Source organism: Gossypium raimondii, chromosome 12, assembly GCF_025698545.1.
Source record: "Gossypium raimondii isolate GPD5lz chromosome 12, ASM2569854v1, whole genome shotgun sequence".
In the NCBI taxonomy this organism is placed as follows: domain Eukaryota; kingdom Viridiplantae; phylum Streptophyta; class Magnoliopsida; order Malvales; family Malvaceae; genus Gossypium; species Gossypium raimondii.
Window position 1 is genome coordinate 1,178,160 of NC_068576.1, and position 22,469 is coordinate 1,200,628.

At 32.7% G+C, this 22,469-nt stretch overlaps 3 protein-coding genes across 4 annotated transcripts; 2 read left to right on the plus strand and 1 right to left on the minus strand.

Moving 5' to 3' along the window:
* Positions 1-2,517: 2,517 nt before the first annotated feature.
* On the minus strand, positions 2,518-6,877 carry LOC105762662 (potassium transporter 5). The gene is made up of 6 exons (XM_012580476.2): positions 6,628-6,877; positions 6,320-6,545; positions 4,554-4,802; positions 4,408-4,458; positions 3,654-4,337; positions 2,518-3,570 (listed from the first exon to the last, which is right to left on the minus strand). The coding sequence occupies exons 1-6, from the start codon at positions 6,817-6,819 to the stop codon at positions 2,657-2,659; spliced, it is 2,316 nt and encodes a 771-aa protein (XP_012435930.1). The 5' UTR covers positions 6,820-6,877; the 3' UTR covers positions 2,518-2,656.
* An 8,007-nt stretch (positions 6,878-14,884) lies between these two features.
* Positions 14,885-15,979, plus strand: LOC105762310 (hypothetical protein). The gene has a single exon (XM_012580178.2). It carries the CDS (start codon positions 14,981-14,983, stop codon positions 15,836-15,838), a length of 858 nt encoding a protein of 285 aa, XP_012435632.1. The 5' UTR covers positions 14,885-14,980; the 3' UTR covers positions 15,839-15,979.
* Positions 15,980-18,338: 2,359 nt separating this feature from the next.
* Positions 18,339-21,418, plus strand: LOC105762663 (autophagy-related protein 18a). 2 transcript variants are annotated; one of them, XR_001124006.2, is made up of 4 exons: positions 18,339-19,321; positions 19,560-19,758; positions 20,370-20,565; positions 21,123-21,418. XR_001124006.2 is itself a non-coding variant. In XM_012580477.2 (4 exons), exons 1-4 carry the CDS (start codon positions 18,485-18,487, stop codon positions 21,211-21,213), a joined length of 1,254 nt encoding a protein of 417 aa, XP_012435931.1. In that variant the 5' UTR covers positions 18,340-18,484; the 3' UTR covers positions 21,214-21,418. The 2 variants fall into 2 exon arrangements, 1 of the variants encoding a protein (XP_012435931.1); XM_012580477.2 differs by having other exon boundaries at positions 18,340-19,321; positions 20,370-20,496.
* Positions 21,419-22,469: the final 1,051 nt, after the last annotated feature.

Genomic DNA, 22,469 nt, shown 5'->3' on the forward strand with positions numbered 1-22,469 from the left:
GTCAATGGCATACATGGTTGATACATAAATACTTTTGAATGTTTAATTGGCATAAAGATTAACATTTGACAATTTTATGATTTAGTCAATTCTATTGAAATGTTGAATGGCATAATATGATAAATTTAAATGTTAATATCAAATGAATTGATGTACAAAATGAATATATGCATATTTCATATGATAATGAAAGCTTTTGGCATGTAAGTGTTTGTAATATGGCTAAAGATTGAGCTTGAATTGGTTATATGCTTTTGAATAATACTTGTGTTCTACTGACTTGAATTATGAAAGTACCATTGAGCGTTATCGCTCAGCATATGGTTTGTTTATTTCGTGCTCAAGTATAGGTGGAACTCAAAGTTTTGGGAGGTGATTTCAGCATCCAACCCATGGTCCTCGACTTGATAATGCTTGTATAGTCCTTTTTTTGTTTAATGTATGGCATGTACCTAGGTTTGAGTCGATTTAGCATAGTATGAGATTTTGTTGATATGTAAAGCTAGAAAGAGTAAATTTGATATGACCAAATGGTTAGTTTTCATGTTTGAGAATGATATATAGTTCTGAATTGGATGAATAGATATAACAATTGTGGCATGTAGGTGAATTACTACCAAGTGATCAAATGATTGGTATCATGAAATTTGATTATGTGTTTGAATTGAAATGATGAAATTGATGTAATGCAGATGTATATAATGTGTTAAGGTTTAGAAGTGAACCTATTGGAGATGTATCTTTGGCTAGAAAGGTGAATGGAAACATTGAATTGTTTTGTTTAGGTATTTCCAATTGGTACCTTTTGGACCATTTGGAAATAGGGTTCACGTCGCGACGAGGAACCTCCAAAGTTGCGATGTCAACCCGATATTTTGTAAACTTTGCAATTTGGTCATAATTCAACCTTGGGTTAGTATAAGAGCTTTCGAAAGCTCGTATAAGACCTGAGAATGATTATGTAATATATTGTGAATATGTAATATACTTATCTGCATGTGTAAATAGTTTCATTGTTTATAATTTATCGTAGTTGCTCCGACAATGGATGTGGCATCCTGTAACTCGAACTAGTTAACCGAGTCAAGTATGAAGTGTTACATTTATATAATATATGTGAGATTATAAAAATACTAACAATACAATGCAACATATACCATTTTGATGAGGAATCGATGATCATAAAATAATTTTGTAGTTTTCAAACAAAATAAAAATATACAAAGGTCAAAATATGATGAAATGTGTAAAATTATTACACGGTATGTAACACATGTTTACTATATTTAGCATAATTGTGCTAATTCAATAATGCAATATGTATGCATTCTTCAACTTGTAATATAACATATGTATTTCATTTTGACTAGAAACATTGCCAAACAAGCGGGAAAGCAATTGGAATGCATGTAATATTGTTTAAGAGATGCATCTACTTATATTATATTGCTTTCGACTAATTTATTTTAATTTTTTTGGTAAAAAATAACAGCTCTAGGCAATTACATTAAACTGTCGATTCCTTTAGAAACATTCATGTCTTCATGTAGAACTCCTTCAATTAAGTTTGACGAATCTATAAACAGTAATAAATTTTGTGTATCATTATTCGCACGCTTAGTCAAAGTAATTTTTCCACACACAAGTGAGATACATACTCGTTTAAAATAAAAATTTAAAATTAAATTTATTTTGACCCGCGTTGTAAAACTGAGTCATTATCGGAAGCTAATTGGGTCACCGCATGTAAGGCCGCGGGCCATGAAATGTACGGCCCCGATCCTATTTGTAATTGTATAAAAGCAGCTTTATTATAAGCAATAACCAACTAATTAATGAAAAAAAGAAACAACTAGGTCTAATACTGTCTCCAGTCCCTATACTCTTCTAAATTTGAAATTTAATCTTTCTTTTCTTTTTAATTTCAAGAATTTAGTCCCCTACTTATTCAATTTTTAAAAAAATAAAATCTAATTAATAACACTATTAATTTAATTTTATTAGATTTGAATATATGTTATTAATTAAACTTCAATTTTAAATCAAATGTTTAAAATGAAAATATCACATATTCAAATTGGGATAAATACCAAAACTATACATGAACTTTGATATAATGTGCATTGTCATACATAAACTTTGATTTTGTGTAATTTTATACATTAAATTTTGATTTGATTCAATTTTTAGAAATCACTAACGGCATTATTAAATTAGCACTATTTTATGTTGATATATTGCATATAACTATTATATCGATCCGATATGAAAAATAAATGTATTTATTTATTTTTTAAATGTATACATTTGAATTAAAGTAAAAAATTTCATGTATACATATAAACCATAATTCAAGTTTTACGTGCATAATTGCACCAAATCGAGTTCATGTTAAAACAAAATTCATATATAATTTAATGAAAGTTCATATATAAATCATGTTATCATTTGAGCGCTCTAGATTTCTAAAAATAAAGACAGAGATATTAAATTTCAAAAGTTGAAAGAGTTCCGCAATTAAACAAAAATCGAATTGGTAAATTATTATTTAAATTTAATATTAGGAATTAATTCTACACCAAATAATTTTTATCATCGGATCTCACAATATGAACCCTTAACTAATGGGTGAAACATGAGAATTTACATATTAAATCTACAGCTCATAAGTCATGCCAACCTTAAGCATGCGCTTATGAGGGATATCAAAAATTTCCTCGCTTTGTCTCAAGTTTTTCTTCATGAAATTGTAAGCATAATCTATTAACAATCTTTTCCCTATCCCACTCCCTTTGCTTGCAATCACCTCATTCTCACCTATCAAATGCACCACCCCACCTTCCCATGCTTTCTCCACCATGCTCGTCTCGCTCACCACTCTCTCTTGCCACTCCTCTCCGTTCATCACCCCGTTTTCATCTTCCTTACCTTTCTTTCCATCTATAATGTGAGCCAAATATATGTTTTCCGTGATGAACTCTTTCAACTGCTCGACTAAAGTCTGTTCCAACGGTTCTACTTTGTTGCGTATGTCGGTGTACCCGTATCTGACGACGCAACGGAATATGTTTAACTCCTTTGGTTCCACCCTTCTGAATAGGAACCGTTCTTCGGCTGGAACTTTGCTGATAGGTAGTGACTTGATGGAGACAAAAACAAGGACCGAATGCAATGCTTGTATGTTCGCCACATAGTGCTCGAATATGGGTGGAATGCCTTGAACGAGCTCGGAGTAAAACAGGGCAAGTCCCGGGATTCTACACAAGTTTGTGTCGGAAGCAATGTCCTTTACCCTTTCGAGGGAGAGTTTGTGTTCGAGCTCGAAATTGTACTTCTTTCGGTACACGTTGTTCCAAACGTACATCACGGTCATCAAAGCCGCCGCGAAAGCCAAAGGCAAGTAGCCTCCTTGATCAAATTTGTAAAGGACAGAACTCAAGTAGACGAACTCAATTGAGCCGATGATGACAACGTAGGCCACCACCAAAAGTATATCGGTTTTCCATATCATGATCATGATGAGAACCAACAGGGATGATGTTAGAGTCATTACAAACACCACTGCAATCCCTGCAAATATTACATTACATTCAATAAGAAATGAAATAAAATTGCATTGCATTGCATGAATGTGAACTGAATGAAAATATTACCATATGCATTGCCGATCTTCTCCGTGGTTCTAAATCCGAGAGTTACCCCTACACAAGCTATCATCAACAAGTAATTCACCTCCGGAATATAAACTTGACCTTCGTATTTAGCCGATGTATGAACGATTTTAACACGAGGGAAACACCCCAACGACAGCGACTGTTGGATTATAGAGAATGTCCCCGAAATCATTGCTTGACTTGCTATAATCGCAGCCGCCACCGCCACCACAAACATCGGCCAATACAAAGAGTGCGGAATCGATTTAAAGAACGTATCGGAGACTAAACTTTGGTGTTTACGAAGGAAAGAGGCTTGTCCCGTATAGGCCATGATTAAAGCTGGGTAAGTCACCGAGCACATGCTAATTTGTATCGAACGAACCGTGAAATGGCCAACATCAGCAAACAAGGCTTCGGTCCCTGTTATGGCAAGAACCACCCCACCAAGGGAAACCCATGCATCTTTTTTGTTCCTCTTAAAGTAATCCACAATATATTTTGGGTTTATGGCTTTGATCACTGTTGGGTCAAATTTAATGAAATTGTAAACCCCAATGCCACCAATGAGACTGAACCAGACACAGATTATGGGAGCAAAACTGTACCCCACTTTGTCTGTTCCAAATCTTTGAACCATGAAGAGACAGATCAAAATTGCTGTTGAAATCCAAACAATCCTATCTGTACGTATTAAAACCAAATGTTAGCAATGTTCCAAAATATAAGTATATGTATATGTTGATATATGGACCTTCTGTCATTGCAGATGTAGCTTCCTTGATGCCACCCACAGCTGATAAAACTGCAATGGAGAGTTTTTTTTTTTTTTTAAAAAGGTAAGATAATCGTTTTATGTTAATGGATGGTGAAAGTATATGGGGGGCAATGGGAGGTAACCTGAAATGCAAGGGGTGAGGACGCCATCGCCGATGACCATGGAAGTGCCGAGCATGGTGATGATCAAGAGAAAAAATTTAGCGAACTGGCTGTTTTCAAGCTTGGACTTGAGCTTTGAAGCTCTACGTAAACGGTTGCTGGGTAATTCAAGCTGGAAATTGGATACATCTCGATCCTCGGCTTGTTGACTTGGGATTAAACCCACCCTCGCGTATCGGCATATTAGTGAGTATAGTGCAAATGTTCCACCTGAAAAATACCATTCAATTATGCATAATTCTTTCAAAGGTCTTTGGAACTGTTCTGAACCGGCTGGTCGACCACATGATTAGTATATCGGTTCAGACAAAAACTTGAATCGAATTTTGGGCTAACAGTTCAAAACTTGGTTTTTCTATTTTTAATAATTTTTTAATGATTTTTGAAGAATTTATTTAATTAAAATCAAATCAATCAGAACTGAAAATTAATGGTTTGATCGGCTTAATTATCGGTTTAAATTTAAAAATTTTAATTCCTTTTATTAATTCTCATTTGCACCTAGATTTTAAATTGGTTTTAATTAAGTATCGGTAACATATCAATCATGTTATTTTGTTAAACTTAATTGTCAATTTAAATGTTAAATGGTAGTTTTGAAACACATAAATCAAATTGGAAATAATATTTCTAGATTTTATTGACGGCCTATTTTGTAACACGTTAGATTTGAATTGTTGATACAATAAGTATACATGAACTTTAGTTTGATGTACAATTGTATACATAAAATATCGATTTGATCCAATTCACACAAATTATTAACACAATTGTTGATATAGCATCGGTTTATGTTTATGTATGGCATACATAAATAATTATATTTATTTAATATAAAAATAAATTGATATTTTATTTTTAAATGTATACATTAGAACTACAATCAAAGTTTCATGTGTATAATTACTCCAAATTAAAATCTATGTATTAAATTGCACATAAAACTAAAATTTATGTACAATTTTAAGATTTACCACTTTAAATTTAAATAAGTTGTGCATCATATTTGAAACTAAAATTGAACACATAGACCAAGACTTTTATGAATTAGCCCTTTATTTTAATTTATTTTCATAGGAAAGTCCCTCTCTCTTTCTTTTAATTTATGTAAAGAAATATTTTAGGGATCAAGATGCTTTTGATTACTTCTAAATTAACTTTTCTAAAATATTATTTTATGATTACTTGTTTCTGAAATTACCATTAATCAATTCCCCAACAAGTTGGGATTGACAACGTTTTATGCCAACCCCGACTGATAATTTTTTAATTTTTAATTCTAATTAAAATTGAAGGACTAAAATATAATTTTCTCATGACCACATAAATAAACAAAAAAAAACGCAAGCAATGGATTTTTTTTTTTGTTTAATCAAGACTATTTTCCCCAAGTAAAGTTCTCCCCCAGATGGTTATGTAATTATTTTATAAGACTCTTACATTAACAGCCAATTTGCTTCTTTAACTTCTCTAATCACCCATGTTCAAACTGACCAAAATATAATTAATTAATTAATTAAAATTTGAATATTCAGACCACACAACAAGTTCATGCATCATGTCATGTTTAAGATCTCAGTATTCATTGGATTTGTTGATATTTAAATATAAATATAAATTAATTTCGAGGTAATTAATGAGAAAAACAAAAACAGCTTCCATGCAATAACTTAATCATGTAATAAATGAAATGTTTTTAAAGTCTTTTTATTTTTTTGTTTAATTACCTTCACCATTGTCGTTGGCTCGTAAGACGATAAAGACGTATTTGATCAAAGGGATGAGAGTGATGGTGTAAAAGATCAAAGACAGAACACCCAATATGTCGTCGCTGTTTTTAATACCGTCGGCGAAGGTACTCGCGTAAACGTAAAGCGGCGACGTCCCTATATCGCCGTAAACAACTCCGATGCTTTGAAATGCTAGTTGCAGTATCACCGACCATTCCACAGCCTACTCGCAAATTGTTCAACGTTATTACAAACTACTCATATACATATAATCTGAGACTTTATATATATGTATATACACATACCTGAGAGGCACGAATGTGATGGCTGGGGACCTTGGTGGATTCCAAGTCCATGGAATCGAACCTGTGGAGCTTGTGTAATGATGGGTCGGTTTTAGGGTGATGGGTGTCGGCTGATTCGACATCCTCGGAGTCATCATCGTTATGGTGGGTTTGTTCAATAGGTTCTTCTTGAACGAAGTCATCAGTAGGCATAGTATGTGAAAGGGAAAAAGAAAACAGGAAAGGAAGGGCCGCTGGGGTAAGTGAAAGATTGAAGAGTTTAGCTCCCAAATCTGAGGGTGGGGGATGGGGTTTTTATATTATTACTAATTAGGAGAATATTCTCCTTTCCTCTTCACCAGTTGGGCACTTTTCTTAAAAGGATAAATTCACTATTACTAAGTTTTTATTTTGGTCACTTAATTAAAAAAGTTATAATTTCACCATTAACGTTTTTACTCTTTTTCTTTTCTATGAAATACTTTTATAATTAGTATAATAACAATTTTAATACTTAATGTTTATATTTTTTATTAATTTGATGTTGAGTCTATATAAAATTACAAAATATTCAAAAAATATAAAATTCTATAATTCTAAAAAATCAAAATATCGAATGCATTTAATTTTTATTTCATATACATATTAGTTCGTCAACAATAACATCTTCTAGGATTTTATTTTTTAGAATTTTTATATAGAATTTTCTATTTTAAAAATATTTTAGGTTTTTATAATTTTTATATAGGGTCGGTTGACCAAAAATAATAATTCGATGATCAAATTAAATACTAGAATCAAACTTTTCTAAAACAATCACGCTATATTATCATTTCGTTATGATAGTTAAGTTTTTAGATTTAATCATCTATAACAACTTTTCACTTATAACAACAACATCCATAATTATGAAATATGTTCTTTATTAAATTAGTTTTCTATAGCAGATATGGTCTAAAATTTTAAGTAAAATTATAGTTATTTTATATAAGTAAGACCATTAATTATCATTTATTAAATGAAAATGATCTTAATTAAAATATCATTTCAATAAAAAATTAAATTTTACATGAAGAAATCATTAATTATATTTTATTAAATGAAAATAACTTTGAGTGCAATTAAAGATATCAATTCAATAATAAACTATTAAGTTTCCTAATTACATATTCTACCATCAATTTGAACATCATAAACCTATAAATTGATATTCAATTTAGTATTTCATGATAAATTAATTAATTGAACTTGTTAAATTTATGAACATTATAATTAATCATGTAAAATAAAATATACATAAAAGCAATAATACATGCACCTATTGCATGTCTTTTAATTTTGTTGATTTGATTTTCACTTTCTTTCTTTTTTTGAACATAATTTTTACTTTCTTTGTTTGATTAAAATTCACGATATAAATTCTATGGTAAGCTTACAACGATTAACTCTCAATAACAACTTGTCATAAGTGTGTAACAACCACTTCTCTATAGCAAGCAAGATCTAGACAAACAAACGTGACTATTATAAAAAGGGTTGACTATCACGCTCTCATGCATGGAAAAGAATTAACAATAGTTTTATTATTATGGGTTTTTTTATGATTTGACTCTAAATTCTATCAATTTTTTTTCATTTTGATATCCGAGTTACTATTTCCATTCTTTTTATTTCAATTATCATCGCGCGGTATTCAATAAAATGTGCCATTTGTCATATTATTATTGTTAACTTTTTTAAGTAAATTAAAGATAAATGATAATTCAAGTATAAAAAATATTAAAATACTAAAATGAAAAATATATAGTTCAAGGAATCAAATTGTAATACAAGCCTCTTATTATTATTATTATAAACTTGGCTTCAAAACCCAAGGGATTAGTAGATAAATAATATTATAATGTTATTGGAGTAACCAAAGTTCGAAATTAGATCCAAAGTTCAACAAAAGACAAAATTATAAATAAATAACGTGTAATGAAAAAGTTAAAAGTTTATAAATTTATAATTTAACCCTTCAAAAAGAGTCAAATATTCTACACGTGTAACCGCGGACATCATACATCTTGACTTCTAAATATGTACATATACAATGACTTAAAGAAAAAAAAAACAAGTACTTCGGGTTATCACCAATGTTAGCCCCCATTATTTGATGATCACCAGTGTCGTGTTTGATGAAACTCTTTCAATCTTTCCATCAACTTCGGGTCCAAACTGTCACGCTCGTGGCGTTGGTGGACCCGTATCGAATCACACAACGGAACCAATCTTTTCGTAATCGGATTAGTAGTGGCCTTGATTACTCCACTGATTCTTTCATTCGGTTATATTAAATATATTTATAAAAAGATTAAAAATTCAATTCAATTATTTTACATCAATTCGTTGGTTAATCGATTCAACTTCTTTCTTTAGACTGATGTACCGATTAATTTTCGATTTACTGATCTAACAATCTTAAATGAAACCTACAAAGTTCTTTTGACTCTAGGGGTGTAATTAATCTAAGTTGAGACGAGCTCGAATAATGTCAAGCTTGAGTTCAAGTTGAAATTCGGAGTTTGATACTCAACTCGAACTCAATAAAACATCTATTTTTTTGGAATAATGCTTGAAGATGGCAAGTCCCGGAATTGTACTGAAATTCGTGTTCGTGGTTATCTGCTCGAACTTTTCGGCAGAAACCATGATGGTCGAGTTTGTAATAGTACTTTTTCTGATATATGTCGTTCCAAATGTTTCTCACGATCATTAGAAACGCAGCAAAGGTCAATGGCGAGTACACTGTTATGGAAAGAACGACGCGACCACCAAGGGAACCCCACGCATTCTTTTTGTTCCTCTGTACATTGGGTTAATGGCTTTCACCGCTTTTGGGTCACCATAGATGGAAATGGTGAATGCTTGTACGAAGTAGAAGAAAATGTAGGTTACCTTCTCCGGTATCATTGGCTCGTAAGACCATGAGTACGTATTTGATGAGAGGACTGTGAGGGTTTAGGAGATCAAAGAAAGAACCCTAATATGTCGTCGCCGTCGATCGGTTAAACTAGTGGCAATGTCCCAATATCCCTATATTACGTCAATGCTTTGGGATTATCCAATAATTACAGGAATACAATAAAATCTATTATGTAACGCTCAAACATTTTATCACAATGTATAAACCCACATAATTATATAATCGTTTCATCTAATCCTTTCAACTTATGCTCAAACCTATAGAGTAGGGGATTCAATAATTCGAGCCCGACGTAAATACCCCTCTTTAGCACAAAGATAAGAGGAGAGGAGTACATACATCAAAAATAGTTCTAATACTTTGCTAAAATACAACCTCTAAACTTCTATTCTAGCAGCTTTCAGCCCAATCCCTCATTCTCATCCCTACCATGTGAACTTTCATTATTGTACTATTTTACACATTATATAATTTAATTTTTTTAAAAAACACATAAAAAAACATGGATAATTTTAGTTGAGGAATAACTTAATAGGTTAATTTCAATATACTTTAATGTTTCGTTTAGTTACCAGTGGATAGGGGAGAAACTAGGGGCCTGGCAAGAGTCTCGGCCCCCCTAAAATGAAAATTTTCTATTTAAATTCTTTAAAATTTTTAATTAATAAAAGTAAAATTACACTTTAGCCCCTTATAAATATAAAAATTATAAAGATATAGGCTATTAAAATGGTGAAATTACATTTTTGCTAGCATAAAAATTACAATTTAATTTCATTTTTAAAAATTTTTTGGTTTAGCCTCTGCTAGTGGAATAACATTAGACATAAAATAAAGAATAGTTAATACAAATTTAAACTTAAAATTAGAAAGATAACTAAAATTCCTGAACAAAATTAAAACACGAGAATAACTAAATATTACCAATGCGTTAATTTATTACTAACTTATATAGGAAAAAATTAATAAATGTAAATTTTATCATCTTTTGTTGACTTTATTTTCTCATTTATATATGCCATGTAGTGATGGATCTAGCATTGATTACCCAAAAAGTAATAAAGAACTACAATCATTATGTATTAAACTATTAGGGTATAATTTTAATTACCCCAAATCCCTTTCAACAAAAAAGCCTACATGATGAACTTATTTTATGTAAATTTGAGGATAAATTTGGTATTTTCATTTAGATTTATGTAAATTTATTTTAAAATAATTATTTTATTTTTAAAATTACGAGTACAAATAATGTATCTGAATTAATCATTACAAAATATATCAAAACTTAAATTAAAAATTAATGATTGGATTTTTTTTTTGCAAATTTTTTCTCGGTTTTAAAGAATGGTGAATCTTTAAGGTCCTTTTTTAGGTTGTAAATGAAAATAAAACATGATGAACAAAAATAAATTTTAAAATTTATAGAAATTTTTGGGTAGGCTTCTTAATATGGAGAAGGGATTGTATGAAACTGTGATTTCACGTCATCCTTATTCTTTTCCAATAAGAGCATGACAAATTAGATTTTTTCTCCCGATTTTTAGCATTTTTAGTTGGATGTGAATTTTTTCAAGAGGAAAAAATTGATTTGTCATGGTCCTATTGGAAAGGAATAGAGATGACGTAGAATCACAGTTTTGTACAATCCTTTCTTCTTAAGATAAGTTTTTTTTTTTTGGTAAACTTTAATAAAATACAAAACTTTTAACCGATTATTTCTATAAACTTCCAATATTTCTAACCAAATATTAAATTTTATTAATACTTTGAACATGTGGTTACAAAATTGTGTTTTCTTTATAAATTTGAGTAAATAGTTAATGAATTTTGTAGTTGTTGTAAAATATTGTTATTTAGAACTTTCAGTGTGTTCGGTTACAAAATCGTGTTTTCATTAAGAATTGAAGTAAATAATTTATGATTTTTGTAGTTGTTATAACAAATTATTATTTAGGGAGATACTTTTTATGTATTATATAAATAAATTTTTGAAACCATTGATGTGGTACGTTGATCGGCGTTGATTGTTATTCACCAGCATTTTTCACTTTTTCATTAAATGATTAATTGAATGTATTTTCCTAATTGGCATCATAACATTAAATCAATATTAATAAAGTTAGTGACAAAATTGATATTTTCTAAATTAAGTGAATAAAACAAAATTAATACTTAAAAAATTATAGTTTTGGATTATGGAGTTTAGGGTTTTTCTACTGAAACGGCAATGAGCGATGCCTAGTCAGTCTTTACAGGTCCCATCGGATCTACTAATTAACAAAATTTCATTGCTTTCTGAAGTTCTTCGTCATTCCCCTTTTACCTTCTCCATCGTCTTATTCTGCGTCTCCTAACTTATTATTTTCACAAATAATAATAAAATAACATCAACTCTTTTCAAAGATATCATTGAGCCCTTTATTACATCTTTATTATTCTCGTCATTGTCTTCCAACTTTAACGAGAGTTTGAGTGTTGTCGCTTAAAATACGAGTTTATAAAATTAAAATGTCTTGTCAAATTAAATCGTGCATGGTACAAGATTACCTATTAAGGGGATGTGAGCATTCATGCATGGCACTTGTGGGCTCAAACACATGACCAAGGCAAATACAAGAGGGCTCCCGAATGAACAAATATATATTTAGTGTGGGTTTAGATGGATGCATTTAGTTTACTTTTTGTCTTACCCTACAATATCGCTACAGTATCTATGCATATAACTTGATTTGACCATAATACTCGATGATCGTTACTCTATTTTTGTCTTAAACTCTCAATATTCAATACCCACATTCAACCTTAATTAAATTTAAAATTAACAAAATCCATTGTCTCTCAATATTTAAAAACTTCAAACCTCAAGCGTAATCACTTGCTTCAGCTAAAACTTTTTTTGCTATCACCTCAATCGAGTTTGTCAGTATGATGTTGGATTATTCAATGAATTCTCTACTAAAATTGATTGCTTGATTTCATTAATAATATCAAACAATTAAATTGGACTGACCTTATGTTAAAAGCATATATAATATGGTAGGAAATCAAGGAATATTCGAAATGGAAACCCTAATGAGATCAATTATATCTGCCTCTATTTTGTTTGTCACGAAAATTTCTAAATCATATTTGTACAAACAAAGATCCAATCATTTTTGTCCATCCACTTCACCTTGGGTTGGATTTTATGCACTTTGTATTTTCCCTAAAATACTAAATAGAAGTTATTCAAAAATTTTTTGTGTACACGTTTTTGTCAACTAAATTAGTATTTAAATTTAATGAGCATGTTAAATAATTATTTGAGTACATATGGGAGGTGCTCATGGGCCAGGCGGCCCGGCTTGGCTCGATGGCCCGCCCGAAATATAGGAGAGTTCGGGTAAAAATATAGGTTTGGGCAAAAAACAAGGCCCGTTCTACTTTTTTGGCCCGAGCCCGGCCCGAATATAATAAATATATATTTTTAATTTTAAAATATTTTTAAATTAAATTTTTTATGTTTATTAAAAAAAGGGTCGGGCCGGGCTCGAGCTTAGGAATTTTTTCTCGAGGCGGGCCTGGACAAAATTTTAGGCCCATATTTTGGGCCGGGCTAGGCCTGGGCCTAGAACGCGGGCCGAAATTTTTTCTGGGCCCGGCCCATGAGCACCTCTAGTACATATGTTAAAAGTTAAACATTTATTGATTTGGGTATAAAATAAAAGTAATGATCTTATTCATATATGAGACTAATATAATTTGAAGAAATAAACAATAAACACGTAAGTGGTGAATGACATGTTTTATCAACAGAACAAAGGTTTTAACCTCAACATTAATAAAATTTTATGACACGTTGGCAATTGGCTCTGTCACAACTTAAGTACGACAAATTTGGAGTGATTGTAAGCATTTAATATGATAAGAACATCAACCTTGGATGGTTTGAAGCAACGGTTAAAATTTGGCAAAAGAACCGAGTCCACCAAACTGGAGAGGGCAGTGACAAAATCATCCTTAAAATCACTTGCAAAAATAAGACTAAAAAATATGCTATAATTGCAGACAAAAACTTCTAAAAGTGAAAGTAAACAATGGAAAACAAACAAACAATATATATATATATATATATATATATATATATATATATATATATATATATATATATATAACTTAAGACAACACGAGTCCAAAGTGGCTGGTGAAATCATTTATTATTCTGAAATACTCTCAAAATAGAAACAGATTAAGAAGTTGACGAAGAGTTATCCACTTTTCAAGAGAAACTGTTGGTGGCCGGTGGAGTTTTGGTGGCGACAAGCATCATTATCTATCCATCACAACTTGTTAAGACAACAAAGATAACCATAAAATATATCTGCAAACTAAAAAGGGGAAAGGCACATAGAGTGAACAATGAGAAAAAAGAAAAAAAGAGGGTTGATGGGAGTATGAAAAAGACAGACGGTAATCAACCTCCGGACTGGCACAATCGCTAAGCAAAACAAAAGAGAAAAAACAAACGGATAGGAAGGCTAATAAATTATAATGTAATAAGTATTTAAAAAAAATCTATATATATAGGTTTTTCTACACTAATAAGTGTTATAGGTAAATCATGGGGGGAGAATAATATGAAACAATTATGCTATATTATTTTCATTCAAATCTTGTCACATAAACGCATATGATAATTAATTTTTCTATAAATATGATTACATGACATGATTTGAATGAACATGACATATGCTAATGCAACATAATTATTTCGTACGTTTTCTTTTTTTTACTTTATATATGATATATGTGTTCATGGTCCTACTCAGACTTAAGCTGAATTTAAAAAAAGTTTTCAAGATCGAGCTCGGCTCAATCCAACTTGCCTGAATAACTTTTTTTTGTTTAAAAATAATAAAAATATTTTTATTTAAATTTAATTATAGAAATATATAAATGTTTACATAAGTTTAAATTTTTGAACAGTAAATCTAGGCCAGCTGGACCAACCTAAGATTGAAAAACTAAACCAAGTCTAACCCTGATGAACACGATGGAATGGGACAAATATATTGACTTTTAACTTTCTTATTTTTTAACCCAGATCCATAATTGGGCCTCCAAGCCCATTTAACTGTCCAAAATTGGGGCCTTCAACCGGAGAGGCGTTGACCCTTGACTCTAGATCTTATGCAGCTGTCTGTCTGACTTATTCAGACATTGACTTTTCTTGGGATAACAAATTCCACGTTGACTTTCCACTATCAACTAACGAAGCAATCCCCTTGGAAACCAAGAAGTTTCATTTCATCCTCTAACTTCAACTAAGCTCCCTTGTCCGTACCTTCTATATACATATATAGACACACAGTACTTTCACCATCATCATCGCCAACTATTGACATTAAGGGACAATCAGAAACAATAATGGAGCAGAGACCCTTGGAGTTAACTGTAGTTTCCGCAGAAGGTCTCAAAAAGGTGAAACATCTCTCCAAGATGGACGTATACGTCGTCGTTAAAGTCTCAGGAGGAGAGTCGACCACCGAGCAGAAAACGCCGGTGCACAAAGACGGTGGAACCAGTCCCAAGTGGAACCATCCCATGGTGTTTAGCTTCAACGAGTCACTTGCTCAAACAAATACTACTGATCTGGCCATCACTTTTAGGCTCATGTGTTGCCGCACTTTTCGTGGTGACAAAGAGATTGGTGAAGCTCGAGTTCCCATAAAGGAGCTACTCGACGGCGCCGGTAACGGTAACTCTGCTAAGTACACTACGTACCCGGTTAAGAAACCCTCGGGTAAGGCAAAAGGTAAGCTCAACTTTGTGTATAGGTTTGGGGAGAAAGCAGCTAATGCAGTCCCTGCGTATCCATTGGTTATGACGGCAATGAATCCACTGTACCCTCCGTCGCATAATGCAGCTGTGCCGGCTTATCCTACCGTTGGTTATAGTTATCCACCTCTAGGGTTTCAGCAGCTACCAGTTCAAGAAGGGTACAAACCAGCTCCACAACCACCCGCTGGGTATCCTCCTGTGGGGCCTGGATTGTATTCTACACCACCACCGGCAGGGTATCCACAAATGGGACCGGGAAATGGGTACCCGCCGGTTGTTCAGCCGGAGAGAAAGAATGAGAGTGGTGATGGGTTGACATTGGGAGCCGCAGCATTGGTGGGGGGATTGCTTGGTGGGATCTTGCTAGGGGATATGGTGTCTGATGCAGCCGCTAGTTTCGAAGCTGGTTGTGATCCATATGCCAACGCTGCTGATTACATTTAAGTTTGCTACCTCCCTGTTTGTAACATTGGTGCTGAAAATATGGTTCATTTGATAAAATGATGTTGCATTTAAGTTGAGCACCAAAAATAAAAATGTATTTGTATCAAGGATTTATTACAACGCGACTCGATTTAACTTTTATATTCGGAGTTTGAGGTTATCCTTTTAATATAATATAATTTTATGATTTTAGCAATTGGGACATGCTGTTGACTTTGGATAATTCAATCGAGGGACGACTAATTACCAAACTTAGCATTTATACGAATTTTTATTTTAAATTTTTATATAGTATGTAGCTTTTTATTAGTATATACTTTATATTTATTTTATCACTTATACAAATTAATTATTTTAAAATTTTATTTAAATCATTAAACCGTTAAAATTAATGGTATATGATTTTTCCTGTTCACATTATTTATATAATCGAAAAAAAATTTAACAGTTGAAATCCATGGTCCAAGGTTGGACCGTAAGGTACTACTCATACACAATCCAAGGTCTGAGCTTTGAAATTTCGGCAAAGCCGGGACGGTTTTCAAAGGGAACACACCTTATTATAAAACACTGAGTATCCAATGCTCATTCCAAGGAGTTTGATTACCACTGTGCAAGCCATATCTTTGATGATGAGTTGATTCACCTATTCAGAAAAGTGAATTGATGGAATCCCATTAACCGATGAATGTACGATGTCAGTTTTCAACAACTCAAAGTCTCCTTCACTATCAAAATTATCATGGCTTCTGTTTGTTCGTCAGCCCGAAGTCCAGTACCCAGCAAACAATCTTTCCATGACAAAGGTTTTCCTGTAGTCGGAACTGAGTCCATGACCACATCCGGATCACCCTTCATCTCCCTGATGCGAACCTTTTTAGTTTATCAATGTTTTCATGTTCCATCGCCGATATTTTTCTTTAGATAATCTATTCAAATTAACTATTAATTTTTAAATTTAATGTTGTTTTTTTGGTATAGAACAAGGAGAAACAATCACTACACCAATCCATTATCATTTTTGGTCTCCGCAAACCATCCCGATCACATCGCCCCACATCTGACACTTCCACCGGCTCTTCGTTATAAATTTGGACCCCAAAAGGGTTACTAAAGGCGATGTTCGCCATCACAACAGCTAATGCATTGCCTTCCCAATAGGTATGGTGCACTTGTACTTCCCAATTTCGCTTGAGCATTTCCTTTATAGACCGGCATACAACATTCAGTTCAGTTTCATCCCCGCTGCAGCCACCAAGGACCTTCACAGCCGCGAGATTATCGACCTCCAAATATAAAACCTTTCCTGCCCCCAGTTTCCATGCAACCTTCGTATACCCCCTATAACTCAGCATCAAACACAAAACAACACCCTCGCAACAGCATGTCCCCATTCGGTATTGCGCGCATCATCTGTATTGACTTTGAACCAACGCAGTGGAGGCCTTTCTCATTGTATCATCGCAAGCTGACTCTCACGCCTTTGTTTTACTATTTGCCAAGCCACCTCTAGTGCATTTATAATATATTCAAAATTTTTAGTTTTAATATTAAACTATTTTTATCAAATTATATTTTAAATAATTTTTCTATTTAAAACTAAATAATAATTTTAGTAATTAAAAATATAAATTCAAATTGTATCAAATATAACCAAATTAAACTTTATGAATCTTGTTCAAAACTAACTTGTCTAATTGAGATGAGATTATCATAACATATTTTCCAATTTTGTAAGTGGAATAACAATTAAGATTAAATAATCCAATTGTATTAACTTGTCCAAAAGTACCTAGTTGGTACTTAAATTTGTATTCTGTCACCCAAGTTGGTACCCTACGCTAAAATTGTTAGTGTGTATTGATGTGGCACTAATGGCTAACTTTATAGTGGCAAGTGGTAGTCTCTCAATATGAAAATCTTTTAAAAATATAAATTTTTGGACAAGTTCAATCTTTAAATTACTTCGTTTTCTAGTTGTGGAGTTGCATGAATACTGTGGATGTTATTGTTTGAAAATGATTAAATGTTGAAAATTATTTATAACGGTAAATTTTAATTTAAATATATATAAGTGTAACGTTAAATATCTACTAATTAATTGAATATTATACTCAATTGTATTATTAAAATAAATAAAATTCTATTATTATTGAAGGTTATTTATAATGATAGATTTTAATTTTAATTAATATATAAGTAATTAATTTAAAATAATATCCAATAATATAATTGTAAAAATAATTTATAAGGATAAATCTTAATTTTAGTATTAAAAACATATTGAGTATAATAAAATGTATTTTCATATATTTAAAAGATTTACAAATTTAATCCTGGTTCCAACAAAATTAAGTCAGCAGAAATCTTCCGTCTTTCAGTTTCAAGGAAGTTGGCGTAGCGACGAAGCAAAATTCTCTATTTTCGATGGACACGTGTCATCAAGAGAAATTTCTTACTGTTTTTCTATGACCATAACCTCAGAAAAGGACACAATTGTCCTTCCCCTTCTTCTTCCAGTAGGACCCCATCGTAATTTGCTCTGTTTTTCTTCCCTATTCCCTTTTGCTCTGCTTGTTTTTAGTTTTTAGTTTTTACCGCCGTCGGCCCCAAGAATCCTCCATAATTGTTTTCTAGATCCCTCCAATGGCCACCCTCTCAGCTTATCCTAACACTAACACTAACACTAACACCAATTTCCTCTCCCCCACCGATCAATCTAATCTCGACCGGGAATCTATCCCTCCCATGCAAAATCACCCTTCTGCCGAACCGGACTCCGATGCTAACCCTAATTTTCACTCCCCACTTTTGGACCCGCCCGATTCGGTTCCTCCAGCCGTGGCTCCGTCGTCTCTTCTCCACCTCTCCTTCAACCAGGATCATGGCTGCTTTGCCGCCGGCACTGACCATGGCTTCCGAATCTACAATTGCGATCCATTCCGCGAGATCTTTCGCCGAGACTTCGATCGCGGTGGCGGTATCGGGGTTGTTGAGATGCTTTTTCGTTGTAATATTTTGGCTCTTGTTGGTGGTGGACCCGATCCGCAGTACCCGCCTAATAAGGTTATGATCTGGGACGATCACCAAAGCCGGTGCATCAGCGAGCTTTCGTTTCGTTCAGAAGTGAGATCGGTTCGGCTTCGGAGGGACCGAATCATAGTCGTTTTGGAACAGAAAATTTTCGTTTACAATTTTGTGGATTTGAAGCTCCTACACCAGATTGAGACCATCGCGAATCCAAAAGGACTCTGCGCGGTGTCTCAGGGAGCAGGATCATTGGTTTTGGTTTGCCCTGGATTGCAAAAGGGGCAGGTTAGGGTGGAGCATTACGCCTCGAAGAGGACTAAGTTCATCATGGCTCATGATTCGAGAATTGCGTGCTTTGCGCTCTCGCAGGATGGCCAGTTGCTTGCTACCGCTAGCACTAAAGGGACATTGGTTCGCATTTATAATACCATTGATGGTAGCTTGCTGCAAGAGGTATGTTACTCAATGCTATTAACACCACTCCGTTTTCAGTTCATCATAGGGTCTTTTCTCGCACTCTATGCAGCTGAAAAAATCCACTCTTCCATGGCTTTTTATTGCACTATCATCTGGCACTGTATTAATTTTAATGTGCAGTTGATGTAAGAATTAAACATAATAATCTCTCACTTTCGTAGATTACTCCTAAAATGTTTTGATGTTCTGAAAGTTCTCTTGTATTTGAACATAGGTAAGGAGGGGTGCAGATAGAGCTGAAATTTACAGTTTGGCATTCTCTTCAAATGCCCAATGGTTAGCAGTTTCAAGTGACAAAGGCACTGTCCATGTTTTCAGCCTTAAAATTAGTGCCGGATCTCCTGGCACTACCCAATCACGAAGTACATCGGAGCCTGTTGTATCTTCCCATTCATCTCTTTCTTTTATCAAAGGTAAAATGCCCTATTTATGCCCCATGCATTTGCTCTTCTCATTGTTTTAAACAATGTAATTCTATTTGTGTTTAATCTTCACTGGGTATCTGTGAAATTGACAATTGAACTATTTCATTTTCTTTCCCTAGAATTATTAGATTATACAAATGCTCAAGCTTCCCTTTACTGAATTATATTAATAGAAGCCATGGAACAAGAACATCCATGTGAATTAGCTTTGATGTCTTCCATTTTTTTTTTTTATATCTGAGGTACTAGTTACTCGTGGCCTGAGAAACAATACAACTTTCGGTTGGATGACAAGTATATCTTCTCAGCAAGTTAGCATTCTAATAGCATGAAAGAAAGTTGTGGCTGTTTTAGCTCTAGAAAATAGGCATTTGAGGTTATTGTCTTCAAAAATTTCTTGAGCAACTATGATGAGCGTCGAAACTGGTTTTCTGCATATTGGAGACTTAACCAAGTACTTCAGGCAGCAAAGAAACTAGCACTTGAGCAGACCTTAACAAGATTGTGTCTAACATATCTAGAGATTAGTTGTTTGAGAAATTTATTTGTTTTTGGGGAGTGTACCATGGTAATCATGTAAATATGTTTTCTGCTTGCAGGTGTGTTACCAAAGTACTTCAGTTCAGAATGGTCAGTGGCTCAGTTCCGCCTGGTTGAAGGTTCTCAGTACCTTGTTGCTTTCGGTCACCAAAAGAATACAGTGGTAATTCTGGGCATTGATGGAAGGTAAGAAGGAAAAAAGAAAGACCAATAATGGTATCAAAAGAATTGGTTGGAACCAACCATCAATAATCGGTATAAAATTTTCTATGGTTGCTGTTTAAGTCTAATTTTGATATGCTGATGAATCAATAAACTAACATTTAGGGTAACTTTAGGAAGTATCATGTGACTTAACATAACCTTAACATAGAAGTTGTTGATCCACTACTCTCCAAGAGTTATCTGTTTGTCAGAGCATAATTTGTAAAATATGCTTGGAGTAAATTTTCCTAGGAAATTTCCTTGAAGCATATAGGTGAGATGTCTTCAAAATGTTCCCCCTTGAGGTTGCCAAAACCTCTGATAATATTTACATCGACTTTTCTCTCTCTCCTCCTCTAGCTAGCAATTTTAAAAACGACATGATCACAAGGTAGTACAAATGCAACCGATAAAATGGCGCATGATATGGGTACACGAATTGTTTTATGTACTTAACATGCACATGACATGGGGTTGACTTGCATCCTTTTCCCTTGGTCTTGTACATTATAACATTTTTTATGTCAGTTTTTATTAAAGGGGAAAATTTTTATGGGATATATATATAGGAAGGGTCTAAAAGTGGTAATTGATATAATGGAATGCAGCTTCTACCGATGCCAATTTGATCCGGTGAATGGTGGGGAAATGACTCAGCTGGAATATCACAACTTTCTGAAGCCAGAGGCAGCTTTCTGAAGATTTACATTTATATTTACATATTTACAAATATATGTTTCTCTATTTTATTGGGTCAAATATTTGGCATCTTCCACGGTCCACTTCCTCCTTTCCCATCATTCACTTAATGCATTTCCCAATCTGTAAATATATATTTAAGCATAGTTTTGTAAAGTTCGTAACTGTTCTTAAGAAAAAGTAAATAAATTTCAGCTGTTCATAATTGGATTCCTTTTATTTAAGAATGTGTTTGGACCAGAGATTTGAGGGATTTCATTAGATTTCTAAATTTTCATAAATGATTTTACCTTTTGGTATTAAAATTTTAATAAACACAAATTTCACCTCGAAAATGGTTTTGAAAATTTCTTTAAAGTTCATTTAATTCATGTGGTTCCATTTCAAATTGAATTTTGACATTATATTTTTTACACATTGATCAATCATTGGATGTAATGTGTTGCGTGTTACGCAATATTTTTATTGGAGTTTTCAACGGAGTGATTAAAATGAATAAATTATTTAATATTTGTGCTTAAATTATAAATATTTTATTTTAGATGCATAAAATGAGAAGGTGACTATTTGTGTAATTATCCTTTTATTAATTTTAATATATGTTTTTATATTTTATATTATTATCCACATGTTTTTCTCCTATATTTTCTTCCATCCAATCTTTTAATACTTTGATCTAACGGTGTTAAATTTAATGTATCTTGACATGTGGACCACTAAAAGGGTGCCACGAGGCATGGTGAATAGGAAAAAAATTAAATGGACATATAAGATCAAAATCATTTAAAAATAATTTTTTTAACAAAAAAAAATTTAATTTAGACATTTAAACACTAAAAAAGTTATAAACCCAAAATTATTTTCTTTCTTTATCTATCTCTTTCTTTCTTTCTTTCTCCACAATAAACCCTAGCCATCGCTGCCAATGCCACTGCCGTTGCCTCTCCTATGTCACAACAAGGTTCGACTAGTGATGTAATGGAATAATTTGGAGGGTGAATTACCCATAAATGTTGATATTTTGGGGAAATTATAAAATTACAAAATTAAAATAAAATTCAATAAGATAAAACTTAACAGGTTTTTTTCTAAAAAAAAGTTCCAAATATGCCACCGATACAAATGAGCTAATGATTAAAATAGTCATTTTTGTTCATCTCAGGTTACATTTTTAGCCTCTTATATTTGAAATGTTAAGCTATTGTGTTATAACATTTTAGTCATTGAGTCGTTAATTGTCGTTAACGATGTATCAG